Here is a 14,991-nt window from a genome sequence, read left to right as displayed (position 1 = left end):
CTCTGCCTCTCGCGCTCAGCTGGAACGGACACGGGCAGTTCACGTGACGTCACGCCTCGCGGAACAGGCGAGAGGGGCGTAGCCGCGGATTTGGCTAGATCACTCATTTATTTATGAGACACACCTACCCTCGTGCGCACCTCGAGGAGAGCAGGCTGTGTATGGCAGGTTGTTGTGACATAAAATCAAAACAAACTTCCCCCTGGCCTCAGGGTCATTTCATCACTCCTGCCAATTTCTGTCCGTTTTGTTTCCATTTCTTAGAAACCCTTTCGTACTAATGTACTTAACCACTTAATAGTCAATTATATTCTTGAAATATGGCGTAGAGCAGAGGTGGGTAGTAAGTTACATTATACTTGGAAAAACATTACTTTCTCGATTAGTTTTACCACACTGTACTTTTTACTTTGACTTGAGTAATATTTTTATATCTCTATTCTTACTTGAGCAAGATTTCTGGATACTCTACCCACTGTGAGTAACTTCAACAAATTAAGAAAAAAACCGAGTGAGAAACAGACACGCATACAGCTAAAGTTAAAGTGAGATTTCTTGTTTGTGTACAAGGTTTGTTTTTCTTATGTTCTTTTTTAGCTGCTGAGTCTGCCGGGCCATTTAGCACTGGAAGTACTTCACCCTGTTGTACAACACAGAATTACCGACGGTAAGTATTAGTTTGAAAAAACTTGAATCTGTTATTTTGTAGTCATTTTGACATAACAGTTTTGTCTGATGATGCCATTTTTATATATTTAATCACATTTTTTGATCAGTTACTCAATGCTTGAGTTGACTTTTAACCAGATAATCTTTTACTCTTACTTGAGTAATATGTTGGGTAGTTACTTTTTACTGCTACTGAAGTATTTTGAAGTACTGCTACTCGTACTTTGGGTACTCTAAAGACCTGTGGTGTGGAGATTGAAAGGCCATTATGTTTACATATTTTTCACAGGGAGTCTTAGTTGCACACTTAGAAAAGATTGTGATCAATATATTAAAATATGAAAAATATACTGACACAAGATGGAAACTGAATATTTATATTGAAACTCACTGTTAATAAAGTAGATAATCTATTAAAATCTCACCAACATGATTAATTAAATAAAGACATTAAACATAAAACAAACCATTTAACTATTAGTTAAAGAAAAAAATCTGAAGAAAACAGATTAAAAGCTTGGAGTATCAGTAGAGGATTAAATATTTGACTTTATTTATAAATGTGCATGTCTCTGAAAAGTAAATTGAAGTTCTCACAGACAATTTGGGTTTCTAACTACCTGACGTAAGTGAATATGGACCCTCTGCATGTTAATTCAATCTGACTACAAGATCGTCTCATCAGAAAGACACCAGCTGTTTTCATGTGGCACAGGCATTGTTCCTCTCTTTGGAATCATGGACAGTAAGTAATTCAGTCCGATCATCTGGGTTTCTGGTACACAGAGGCAAAACAAACAAAGCTGGCTGGAACTCAAATATTAAATAATGAAAAAAACAACAACATGAAGTTAATAATTTTACTGAGCTCTCGCATGATATTGGTTCTTAGTCCCTCCTTGTCAGTCAGGGTTCTCTACATTTTTCTCTCTTCAGACTTAGAGCACACAGAAATCACACCTTCATAAGGTCAACAGGCCTGGAGGAGATTAAATCATATGTTTTGGTGGCACCTTATAATCCCAGAAATAAAATTCTTTCAAATTTGTTTGCTTATTTTTCAGTAAGTCATGTTTCAAAACAGAGATATCAAAAGTCATCTTTGCCAACATGCACGAAGACACAGGTATCTTTAACTTGAAGGAGTATTATTTGACATCTGTTCATGTTCATTGTAATAGTTTCATAATTTTAAACATTGCATTTGGACATTCTGTCATATGCAGGATGGAATATTATTTCAGAATAATGCATTGCTCCGATCAAGACTTTTGTCCAAGTCTTGATCATATTTGGATTTGACTACAAAAGATTGGTTTTAAAACAAGTACTAAAAGTCTCTGTTGCAGTATATAAACTTGATGCAGGCTCTCAGCCAATTCACCAATTCATACCACCATTTTATACCAGAGGGTGGTGCTCATTTTAGCCTTTTGCCAGTCTGTACTTTTGTAATTTTGGTTGTTTCGTGGTCAAGTTCATGTTACTAAATTGTAACCTCTATCCCAGGACATTTTCTACCAACTTTGCCTGAGTTTGTCCACGTCTGACTGAGGGGAGTTTGATTCCCATTTTAACAACTGACAATCTAAACCAGTTTTCTATATTCTGCTCATAGTTTACTGTGAAAACGTGCTTTAATGACCAACAAATAATAAACACGAGGAGGTCACTTTGAGTTATTTTCATCTGACCAGGGATAGTAATGTCATCAATTCATGAGTCACCTGGCTCAAGGGGTATCAGAATTAAAATAAATGGACATAGGTGACACTATGTCACCATAATATTTGAACATGTTGCACTGTACTGGTTAGAAGAGCTTAATCAAGCTATTATATGCTAAATTAGCTTGCCATACAGTTTGTTTTGTCTGACTGATATAGACAGTATGACTTCGTTTTGTTTTCGTATTTTTTCTTTTTAATTCTCGTTACAGCAACAGAATATTTGAAATCAGTTTTATTATGGGTACATGCTTTTTTTTTTAGTTAGTGTGAACTTTGAATAATACATATCAAAAACATTAATATTTATAAACGTATGTTTATTTTTTGCATTGTAAAACCTACAGAATTGAACCTCGGACTATTCTAGTTCAATTAGGTTTCCCGTCTTTATAATGGTTGGTCACAATTGCACGACTTTTCCAGTTTCCCTTGTAATCCACGGAAAACGTGAGTGTGCTGTTTTTTTCAGGAGAGAGGAACGCTTCTGCACGTTGCCTGCCGGCGTACAATAGCTGTTCCAGCTCACGTGGGTGAGACACGCGAAGAGCGAGCCTTGTCCGCTCGCGCTCCGGGCTCTGATTGGCCTAATCCAGCGGTTACCCCGCCCCCGGAGAGAGAGCCATTGGCCAGAAATAGGTCGAACAAACCCGCCCGCTTGGATTCCCCCCCGCGTGCATGCTACTGCCGCGTGAGACCAGAGAGAGGAGAGGGAAGAGAGCGCGAGGGTTTGTCTCGTCTACTGTACATTGCAAAGCGCGTGCGAAAACAAAGCGCGCCACAGGAATTCACCTGTCTTCCTCCTTACTCATGCAGAGGTTCAAGAAGATTAGACATGGCAACATAGCAATGCATTTCATGGCTGTTGTACGGATAACTAATAACAGTGCGTCAACACGTTAGGCAGTAAGATTGTTGATTCCACTTATCCCAGATCAACAATGTCCCTTATTGATTGATGATCAGTGAACCTCACATTAAAATGTATCAATCACATATGTTTAAAAGTACAAGCAAAATAAATCCCAAACTCTGCTTTACTGCTCCATATTTAAATGTACATCAGAAGAAAGCTCAAACTTTACGTCATTTAATTTTTTTAAAAATAACTTTGACACGGCTGCTAGATTACTTTGGTTACTGTGAGGTATTAATCCTGTAGTAAACAAAAACAGCCACATCATTCACATACTTGATCCAGCACCCAGCCTCACCAGACCTCTCCTATCACAGTTTCATCCATGTGACCGCGCAACTCATTCCCACCAGGCCAAGATCACTATAGCGAGTTGCTTACTGCCATCTTGTGGCGCCACGAGTGAGAGCCAATTATTTTCATAGCAGCTAAAGGAGCGTCTCAAAAATGTGAAAATTAAATTTATTAGTTCAATTCAAAGAAATAAGCCCATAGCCTACTAATTCTTCACACATAGATCAATATATATTCAACCACTGATCAGTTCTGAAGCTTTCATACAGAAGTATTTGGTTTGCTATAGCCCACACAACCCTTCGCAGGACTGACTTTAAAATAATAAACAGCAAAATGTCATTTCTAAATAAGTTGTTCACAGCCTGAAGTATCCAATTGTGTTAATGAAAAGTTAAGAAAAAAACAAGTGTGGTAAGCTGATAAGCAGGGAAGCCACCTGACCTGAACTCCCTCTATTTAATGCCTAATAGACCAGATACCAGAGCCAACAATGAAGACCAGCTGAAGCCAGGCATCAAAACAACCTGGACTTTAACACCCCAGCAGAGCCACCTCCATTCCCTGCTGCACTGGCACAGTGATTCAATAAAAGGGCTTTTTGTTGTTCCAGGGTAATATTTATATTTCCTGAAAAACTCTTTGGACCTCCCAACCACTGAACATGGAAGCAACCAAACCCCCTACAAGGCTGGTGTAGAAAGTGCCTGACTGGATGGACAGTGTTAAAGTTGATTATTGAAAACCATTAAATATCCTCAAGCAATTGACACAATGAAATTTATTGTTATAGTAACTACATCCTGAAAGACTTTGGTTCACTCAATGAATTGCTAACTTTGGATAAGGTTCACTCTTTTTCTTGTACTATACTCTATTGCTTGTATGTTACTGATATGAAATAAAAGAGAAACAAATGATTACACTTAAGGTTTATTCATTGCTGAAATATAATCAACTACTGACTTCTCAGTAAATAATGTGATAGAAATCTACTAAAACTAGAATTTTTTTTTTTTTAGGAAACCAAAAACTTGACGGGTATGAACATTTCATATGTGGATAAAGTGACACGATGTTCTTAAAAATGTAATTCATCAGATTGAGTTGAACAAAAAAAAAAAACAAGGTTTGACGGTGAAAACTTGATTGCAGATCAGCAAACAACTCAAACGTATAAGGGGGTAAGTAGAAGACTGGCATGAAGACTGATTAGGTTACATACAAATACATTACATTTGTTTATCATGATAGGTCCTTGTTTTTAAACACACTTTGAAGAAGTACTGTAAAAATAATCACTGCTAAAAAGAGCATACAAATAACATGAGATTAACATGTTACAGTCGATTTGTTTAACCTGTTTTTAATCCTGTGGTATAAAAGCTAGGAATATCCTCAAATAAACAACGTAAAGTGAACACCGTAAGCAAGGCTTCTTCATTTTGGCAGGAGAGGAATTACTGTAATGCTAATTACCAGAAACTTACATTTCATCTATATGTGATTAAATCACTAAGGAATATAGGGGCAACTCTCAAATCAACTTTACACTACAAACCTTTGGGGATATACTGAATAAACCATCACATACTGCAAGAGTGTTTTAACAACCTCAGCAAAAAACTTGACCATAGAACAAACATGCACTGACATACTATTAACAAAAAAAAAGGTTTTTGTCCCCATGTCCCTATTCCTAATAAATGCACTTTACATAAAAAACTCCTCAGAGCCTCTAAGTGAACAACAACAAGACAAAATACACAGCAGAGACGTTATCATACAGCAAGAGGTGTAGCAGGGAACTTTAGTTGTGGAAGGGGAAGATACATTAGCAGGTCATTTCACCTAACTTGTCTAGATAACTGCACAGTGTCAGCCAAGCATAGTGTCAATGCACTTAAGGGGTTAATTTATGATCCTATGGAAACAGTCACGTCTTTGAAAACACCTTTGAACATCTTCCAATATAACCTGGAAGAATCTCTGGTGATATTTAATATAATGTTCTACAGTAGTTGTTAACACACTCATTCTAATAGAATAGATGCAACAGAAAAAGAGGCGAATTCTCCTAAAGGCAGTAGATGCCTTTGCCAGTCCCTTTTTTACCTCTCTCTTTTCTATTTTAGAACTGAACAACAAAAATCCCTCTTGTTTGCCATTTCTTTCAGACGCCAGGATCAATATCTGTACGGTTCTTGTAAGAATGGCATTTCCTCATGACTGTCGTGTGTCTGTCTTTCTCCGGGTCTCTTCGAAAGCTTCAGCCTCTTAGCATCTCCTCTTTGCAGTCTTTTAGCCCTGCGGCGGCAGGACGCTTTGTGCCTGTGAAGAAGTGTAGCGTTCCAGAAGCGAGTGGAGCAGTGACGGCAGGAGAAAGTCCCTCTGGCACGATGGGAGGCTCGATGGATGAAGGCTGTCAAAGGCCTGTGAGACTGCTTCCCACACACTCTGCACCTCAGCCGATCCTGATCGCTCAAGGCCTTTCGTGGGTGTTTAACTGCCATGTGGATCAGCAGCCCTGCTTTGCGGGAAAATACGGAATTGGGGCATATGGGACATCCGAACCGTTTCACTGGAACTTGGAGAGATGACAGGATCTGTACTTTCATTCCTCCAGTGTTGATAAGCCTATACCCACCACCACCAGATCCTCCCCCTCGCTTAATCGTCAAACGAAGAGAGCCTTGTTTCTTATTCTGCTGCCCTCTTATTGTACAGCTTATCTTTTTCTTCCGTTTGACTCCATCAAATCTCGCTAAATCTTGGGATTCCCAGTTATTTTTCCTCCATTCTCTGTTGTCGGACTTTTTTTTTTTCTTCTTGTGTCGTCTCATTTCATCGTGGGGCAGAGGAATGTTGCACTCAAATGGTTGGTGCGCCTGGGTGTCTAACTGATGATGGGGATGATGGTGGGAGAGGTGATGATGGTGATGCAGATGGTGATGTTCAGTGGAGGGCAGTTCAGTGAGGGGCTGAAACGGGGCAGTGGTGTGAAGCGTGCGGCTACGGGATCCGGCTGGATAAATGTGCTCTCCTTTCACCCCAGCAGGGGAATGTGGGTGCTGTGGGGGCATGATTGTGGAGTTTGGGGGGAGTGGCTGAGAATAGGATGGAGCACTGGAAGTGGAGGATTGGGCTGTTGCAACATCATAAAAGAGGGGGGAGTAACCAGCTGGTGGTTGTGGGGGTGGCTGCTGGTGACTATGAGTGACAACACTAAGACTCTGCCCTCCATGGCCTTCAGTGGATGGAGCCATCTGAAGCAGGGCATTGGTGGCAGCCTCACTTTCAGAAGCTGACTGATTAACATCACTCCCACCTCTGTTTTCTCCAGACCCACTGCTGCCTTCTTGGGAGTTAGACTGATCAGCTCGGGTAATTCCATGCTGAGACTGCCTGTGTCGAGTGAGGCTATTTGAGTAGGCAAACTGTTTCCCACATACCTCACAGGAAAATAACTTGTCACCCCCACCTTCATGAACCATCTGGTGATGGGCAGTTAGCTGGAAGTGATGACGGTAGGATTTCCAGCATATAGCACAGGTGTAGAGTCGAGGCTGCGGTGGAGGCTGTGACTGGGGTGGAGGGGGAGGCTGTTGCTGAGGGTTGGAGTCTTGAGGCTTGACGTCTTGAGAGTAGGGGTAATAGGAAGAGGTGCTTGGTGCTGGATTCTGGCTCCTGTCCTGTGCCACGCTACATTGAGTATTTGGATTAAAGCTGTTGAGGCTTTCTGGAGCTGGTGTTGTGGGTACCTCTTCCAGCTCCCCTTTCTGGTGGAGTTTGCTGTGCCTCCTAAGGCTCTGGGAGTAACCAAACTCTTTCCCACAGATTGTGCATTTGTAATTCTTTGCACCAGAGTGGACTGTTTGATGCTTGCTGAGGTGAAAAGCCTCTCTGAAGTACTTTCCACATATGGTGCAATGATGGGGTTTTTCACCAGTGTGGATGCGGTCGTGCCTGCGCAGAGTCTCGCGGCGTGCAAACCCCTTGCCACAGACACTGCAAAGGTGAGTGCGTGGGAGCCCGCTGGGCCCCATTCTGGGGGTGTACTGCCTACGTTTTGGGGGCTGTCCACCAGCTGCAGGATCTTTTTTAGCTCTTGGTTTGCGAGGACGTTTTGGTTTGGTAGTAGGATTCTGTGGATTGCTGCTCATAGCCTCTTGGCTCCCACCACTTCGGAAATTCTTATCCATGCCAGACGTGGAGGAAGGTGAGCCTAGAGGTCCCAAACCAAGACCACCTAGCAGACCTCCTATTATGTCTCCCCTATCATCCCCTCTATTTCCGCTGTTGCTAGCTGCTGTTATTGCAGAGATTGCATTATTGACAGAGCTAGTGACATCATCCTCTGAGTCATCCAGTAGAGAAGAAAGAGGCAGGTGGGGCTGCTGTTGCGGATGGTGGTGCTGGTTGTGGCTCTGTGAGTGTGGATGCAGAGTTGGGGCCAAGGGAGCCTTTCTCAGAGCTGGGCCCGCCATCCCACTTCCACAGGGGGAGGCACCAGAGTAGCACGGAGATGGATTACCTTGAGAACGGTGGTCATCATGGTAGCCTGTGTAACGATTCCGAGAGTAGTCAGTGGGGTATTTACCATCTGTTCTGTCCCTGTCATTTGAATTCCCTCCCCTTCCAGATTGAAACAGACCATCACATCCTAAACCTGATTTAGGTTCTCCTTCACTCACAATGATTATACCATCCTCTTCCTCAGTTTTCCCATAAATAACCCCTCTATTGCTTTGATAAGTTCCCCCTCCTCCATTACCTCCTCCACCCCCTCCCCCGACTCTGTCCTCACCATCAGTTCCTGTCTTGCTGCCCCGGTGTTTGGGTCCCCTACCTGGCTTGCCGCAGGTGCCTGAGGCAGCATGGTTGAGAAGAGAGGTGCTCTCTCGGAAGGCACGACCACAGGCAGGACATCGGAATGGCTTTTCCTCATGAATCTTCTCATGACGTGTCAGAGACTCTCTACGATTAAAAGCTCGAGAGCAGGTGGAGCAGCCATATGGGCGGGCTGAAGAGTGTATAACTCCATGTTGCAGCAGGTGCCCCTTTTTCTTAAAGCCTTTGCCACAATCAGGGCAATGAAATATTTTGTCTGGGCTAGGACAAGAATTTGACGAGGGTTGGGGAGTTTCTTGGGTCGAATGGGGAAGGCTTGGGTCAGACTGAGTTTTAATGTAAACGGGGTTGGGGCCTGTAGTGGCAGTATTGCTAGTACCTGCTGTGGTTGGCTCATGCATGCGCATATGCCTGCGAAGGCTTGATAGGTGAGGGAAGCTTTTGCCACAATCTCCACAGCTATAAATGGGCTCTGAATCAGACTCTGAAGCGTTGGGTTGCATTGAGCTCTGGTTATCAGATTTAGAAAGCTGAGAATCATTAGTAACCAGTACTGAGGCAGCAGTGGAAGAGGGAGCAGAGGAGGAGGAAGAAGAAACTACAGATGAGGATGAAGATGAAGAGGCAAGAAGAGATGATGGATCTCCACCCATATTTGTAATACCAACCCCACTACCAATTAAAGCTGGGGGCTGGCCATGACTTAGCCCTCCATTACTACTAGTGCTTGGATTACCACTGTTGCTACTGTGAGCATGGCCACTACTGCTATTACTGCCGCTATCGGATTTTCTTTGAGGCAAATAGCCAGCCATGGCTTTTTTCCTTCTACTACTACTGCTACTACTACCGCTACTTCCGCCTCCACTGCTTTCCCCTTTACCATCTTCCTTCGATAAAGATAAGTGAAGTGGTAAGGGAAGGGGCAGACCTGCTTCCTGCTGCATCAGAGAAGCTATCTGATTAGATGAAAGCACTGGAATGCCCTGGAAATCAAAGCCACCTAGCGATGAAGCCTGGGAGCCTGGGTGGAGAGGGTGGTGAGGATGAGAATGAGAGTGAGGATGAGAAAGGGAATGAGGTGGAAGCTGCTGCTGCTGGGGAGGTTGCTGGGGAGGCTGCTGGGCCTGGGGGGTGGAGTGGCCATGTGAATGGGAGGAGTGCAAAGCAGGAGGTGGAGCGAGGCTAGTGCTAGGCTCTCCAGCTGCCTGACTTAACCCAATCCCTAAGTGGTTATGAGTTCCCTGTTGAACTAGAAATTGCTCTAAGCTAGCATTAGCAGGCACACCAGAAAGAAAGTATTGATTAGCAGCTAACATGCAACTAAATTGTTGGTGAAGGCTCCGTGCATCAGACTGGGCTCCAACCAACTGGTGTCCCAAAGAGCTGACTGCACTGCTGCTAGGAGGGTTGTTAGAGGTGGCCACAGATGTTGATGGGGAGGGAGAGGAGGAGGAGGGGCCAGGTGATGCCTGGGGGACAGAGAGGCCAGGATGTAAAGGAGGAGGTGGAGGTGCTGATGTTACTAATCCTCCTAATCCCCCAGCACTCCCACTACTGCTACTTCCCCCTGTAAAGTGCTCAAAGCGGCCTACACTTGGGTGTAACTGCTCCTGTGCTAGTGCTGCCTCAGACGGGTGGAAAGAGCGCAGGAACTGCGGGTAGCCTGAAGAATGACTCGAGCTGCTGCTGCTCATCTTGCTTGACTTTGAGCGAGAGGTCTGAGATGAGGAAGGCTGTTGTTGTAAAGGTGGGGGAGGAGGGGCACTCATCTTGGCAAAAATGGAGGCAGAATCAGAAAAGGCGTTACCTCTTGACCCCTGCAGGGGGCCCAAGCCAAGTCCAGACAGAAGAGCTCCAGAAGACTCAGCCTGCTGCTGCTGCTGCTGCTGGAGTTGATGCTGGTGTAGTTGCACTTGCTGCTGATGCTGTAGCTGTCGATCTAAACCAAGGCCTTTGAACTGGTGGGCCTGGTGCCCACTTAACATCTCTATAATGTCCAGATTGTATTTTCCAAATTGGAACATTTCCCACTCACTGGCACATGGGGGTGCAGATGCCAAACCTCCAGCGCTAGGAGCGGCTACAGTAATCCCACCACTCACTGGTGAAAGACAGACTTTACCCTAAGAGTGGGACTATGCTACTATGTTCTTACTTTGGAGACAGCTTAAAGTTCATCTCTCCAGATTGTTTATCTCTGGTGCTGCCACTCCCTCTTGATCATCCACTGCCCACACTATACTTCCAAACTCAGTGGGGTAGCTGAGGTGATAAACTGATGATCAAAGATATAAGGTAGACGAGTCCCACCCAACTGCATCAGAAATTAATTAACAGTGGTTTTTATTGAGGAACCAGTTCAAATGATGGTTTTCTTGTCTCCTTTGAGAATAACTGTGTTCCTTCACCTAAGATTCCCCATCCATGTTCAGCCAAGGAGTTCCTACAGCTGAAAACACAAAAGTCAAAAAGGGGTGAAAGTCATAGAAGGGCTTTATATATCTTTATATTAAGATAATAATCACCTTATGCAGACCGACAGATTATTCTTCAAAATACAATAACATTAAAATAGAGGCAGAAGTATGTAACCTTTATTTTAAAAAAATCTGTTTACTACCTATTTGTTAAAACTGTCACTAAATATAAATTTAACACAGTGCAGGACAGTTTTAAAGTATCTCTTCCTACAAAATATAATTTGGAACAAAAACAAATTTTTGCACCATCAAACTTTAGTTGCAGTAAATCTACACACCCATTGATATTTCTGAAGCAAGAGTGAAATTAACAATTTGTGCCATATGTGAAAGTTTGATCTTTTGTAGCATCTGCAACAAACAAACAAAAAAACATTCAACATTTTATATTTGCAATAACTTACCTTAGAGTGGTTCTGCTGGAGTGGTGCCCAATTAAAGTAGCTGTATAAATGCCAATTGTTTTTATTATTGGTCTCATACCGACTACAAACACAAAGGTATTTTCTTTTCTCTGTGAATGAATATTGTGCACCTTGTAGGCGTCTGTGTGAAAAGAGGCAGATTTTGCATATTTAACAAAGCAATGAAGAGAGTGACCCATTTTACTTCCTTACTATATTATCTGACCATTTAATCTTCCCATGATGAATCTTTTCTGATATGAATCACAAATGGTAAACATAACTGAGTTTTATGCAGAATATTTATTGCAGAATGGATGGATATTAGAGAGGTTTTAAATCTTTGTCACAGACAATTTTGGACATACCAAATTAACATTATCACACAAACTAAGTAAGAAAAAAATATAGTGGTAAATATTAACTGATGCAAAATATATCCAAGTGACTTTGCCACTCTGCTAAGTACTCTGATTCTATACCTATAAGTGGTCATGTCATCACAGTCTACTTCCTTTTTCATCTGATTTGATAAATACTATTTTGTAACTATGTAATTATTCATAGCATGTCTCATGGTAGTAAAAAAAATGCTTAAAACACTCATATACTTTAATTGTAAATTCTTCTTCTAAATATATTTAGAGCTATTAGACCTCATTTCCATTGCTGGTGATTCTGAGCTCCGTGTGAGCCAGTTTTCTCTTGTGGAATATGAGAGATTATGACAGCAATCAAATCAAAATAACTGAGTTACATTACCACAAATCCTGACAGCCAACTAGTTGAAGAGAGTTGCTATGAATCACTGGTAGTCAACTAGAATAAACAGCTGAAATCGGCTCTCACTATCGCAGTTGTGTGACGAAAATATCTTCATTTTGTTCTCCGCCTCTTATTGTCCACCCTTTCTCGTCACAAACCCTGTGGGAAAATTCTTGCCCCCTTCTGCATGCAAAGCTATTGCGTGATTGGTCAGAATTTTGTGGCCGTGTTTGTTTATGTGGAAAAGCGTATCTGTTGGACCAAAACACTGAACTCGCCCTGCTTGGTTTTAGTTCTATGCAACAGGCAAATATCCCTATGACACCTTCTGTTTTTTCTTTTTCTTTTAATCTTCCAATAATTTGAAAAATTAAATGCCACTTTCCAACTATTATTCCCTTCCGCTCCAAACTTGTAAATTGTTTCTCTCGTCCATCTTCACTAAAAACACCTGCGGCGGGAGGGGATTCATAAGAAATCAACATGATGCATCTTGTGGACTTTGAAGGGTGTGAACAAAAACTTGCAAACTTGCAACCACTTGACAGTGGTCCGAACAAGTTGGGCCCTCAATGGAGTCTGCCACTTCTAACCTTGCTCTTAACTGCAGAGAAAATAATAGCTTAGATGCATTCCAACTTTGTCAGATGAGCCTAAACTAAGTAAAGATTTTAATAAAAGCAAACTGCAACCTGTTAGTACTTTAAGAGTGGCAGCAATGGGACACTGTTTTTTAAAATATCAGATTTAGTTTGTATTCCTTCAACTTAAACAAGTGAACCTGTTAACGAGGCAAGCTCTTTGATAGATAGATAGATAGATAGATAGATAGATAGATAGATAAATAGATAGATAGATAGATAGATAGATAGATAGATAGATAGATAGATAGATGTTGGGAGAATGTGTTTAGATTAGTAGGTTTACAAGGTTCACATTTCCATTATGATCTCAGAGTTTATCACTAAACAGTAATGATTATGTTATAAAAGCTAAATAACGCAACTCTTACAAGTAAATTAACTGGTACTTATTTTTACCATTTATACAGTTTTGTAATACTATCCAAATAAATTTTTAAATTAAAGCTATTTTTGTAATTTTGGGTCACAACTTCTCACAGCTTTAAAAGTAATTCCCTAAAAATCTTAATTTTGAACCGCCGTCCATAATTTTGGCATCATGTAGTTTTTTATGTTTCAGATAAAATCTTTTTATGAAAATTTTAGTCGCATACATAAAACCCATAGGGAAAAAAAAAACACTCGACCTTATAAAAATATTTAAATATATGCACAAAAGAAAAAACTAAATCTCAAAAAGAACCATAGAGAAAAAACATTTAGTCACTAAATGATAGTTCAAGTTCACCGTGTTCCGTAGACTTAACTCACTTTAAATGTGTTTATGCTCACCTCTATAAATCTTACCGTTTCCTCTAATTCAATAGATGAATCCTTGGAGGGGGATTTGAGCTCCCCTGGCAGATGAGGGAGATTATCTAATGCATATCTGACTGCCTCTCATTTTAATGCACATCAGCAATCCTGCAAAAAAAAAAAAAAAATAGAAAAAAAATGGACCAGAAATGCTCAAATTAACACCAGCTTTCCATTCGCCTCACCATGTAAACATTAGTTTCAAGCGCGAGCAATAACGGTTGCTCCTGTTACAGCATTGGCTAACATTTAGTAGAGGGAAAAAAAGAAAAACTAAACTTGGCGGTTCTCTTTAGCATCATGTTAGACTCCGGCTCAGTGTGTCTGGCTATGTGCAGCCACACGCATTTTACAAAAGCCACATTGTTGCTAACGTTAGCCATCCTCTCTAAGCACAATTGTAAACGCACGCCGACTAACGTTAACTTGACGATGCTAGCGCTAGCATATACATCTGCGTAACCTATATTCAGCAAATGTTTACCTACGCATCCAGTAACAGAGCAGAGTTTGTAGATGGATGAGGCCTGGCACGCCTTCTTCTTCTTCTTCTTCTTCTAACTGCCTGCTGGCTAGCTACGGTGCGCTTCCATTTCTGCGTGCTGTTTTCCAGTCGTTAGCCAGAGCCATTTTCACTGATGCTGAGCTGGGTGAACGCTCGAAATCAACGCCGACGAACACCGCTGCAGCCTCCTCGCCATTTGGTTACCGACCGCTCTGCGCTGGCGGGGAGCTCATTAGATTATTATTAAGAGGGCCGAGGAGAATTTTTGGTCAGTCGGCGGTGATATATTTTTTTGGGTAAAAGTGAGTGACGTGTGCTCCCCTAACGTTGGTCCTTTCCGGCCCTTGTAATGTTTCCGGGTAGCGGCGGCAGAGGGGCTCGCGGACGGTGTTTTAGGGCTCACCGCTTGGCTTCATGCTGCTCGGTTTCGCTTTTAGCAATCTGCATATTGGGTGTTTTTTGTGGGTTCAACCATCACATCTCAGTTGTACGGAAAAGTATTAGGGCTACTAAAAAAAATCCGACTTTAATCTGAGAATTGAGTTCTCAGATTAAATACATATTTGTTCAAATATGGAGGGACTCAGACTTCTAAGAAAAAAAGTCACAATTCTGACATTTTCTTTGAATTCTGAGATAAAATTGAAAATTCTTAATTATTAATTTGTTTGATGTCAGAACAGTATTTTTTATTATGCCAGTATTTCTTTTATTAAACTCTGCAGTAATTGTATAAGGGGTTATTTTACTAACAAATTGTCTCTTCATTCAGTACATTTATGCTAGGCCTTTATATCCCCTAAGCCAGCCAGGGGACATAACACTACATTAAATCGTTTTGTACCAAAGGAAAACAAATTAATGTTTTGTAAAACATTAAATCACTTTTTCTTTATCAGGAGTGTAAAATGCATAAATATTGTAGTCTTTTATTCTTG

General features: G+C 41.6%; 1 protein-coding gene and 1 long non-coding RNA gene across 5 annotated transcripts; one reads left to right on the top strand and one right to left on the bottom strand.

The window, feature by feature from the left end:
* The first annotated feature begins 522 nt into the window (after positions 1-522).
* Positions 523-4,823, top strand: LOC107835983 (uncharacterized). The gene is made up of 2 exons (XR_001661825.1): positions 523-667; positions 2,869-4,823. It is a non-coding gene; the product is annotated as an uncharacterized LOC107835983 (long non-coding RNA).
* On the bottom strand, positions 4,526-14,493 carry LOC103136665 (zinc finger protein 865). Of its 4 annotated transcripts, XM_007550013.2 has the most exons (4): positions 14,033-14,462; positions 13,540-13,656; positions 10,268-10,909; positions 4,526-8,167 (listed from the first exon to the last, which is right to left on the bottom strand). In XM_007550013.2, the coding sequence occupies exons 3-4, from the start codon at positions 10,482-10,484 to the stop codon at positions 5,793-5,795; spliced, it is 2,592 nt and encodes an 863-aa protein (XP_007550075.1). In that variant the 5' UTR covers positions 10,485-10,909; positions 13,540-13,656; positions 14,033-14,462; the 3' UTR covers positions 4,526-5,792. The 4 variants fall into 4 exon arrangements, with proteins under 4 accessions (XP_007550075.1, XP_016525926.1, XP_016525925.1 ...); XM_016670440.1 differs by having other exon boundaries at positions 4,526-10,909; positions 13,525-13,656; positions 14,033-14,493; XM_016670439.1 differs by having other exon boundaries at positions 4,526-10,909; positions 14,033-14,493.
* Between the last annotated feature and the right edge of the window lie 498 nt (positions 14,494-14,991).

The sequence above is a fragment of the Poecilia formosa genome, unplaced genomic scaffold (assembly GCF_000485575.1).
Source record: "Poecilia formosa unplaced genomic scaffold, Poecilia_formosa-5.1.2 Scaffold34, whole genome shotgun sequence".
Lineage (NCBI taxonomy): Eukaryota > Metazoa > Chordata > Actinopteri > Cyprinodontiformes > Poeciliidae > Poecilia > Poecilia formosa.
This window is presented reverse-complemented; position numbering and strand designations above follow the sequence as displayed.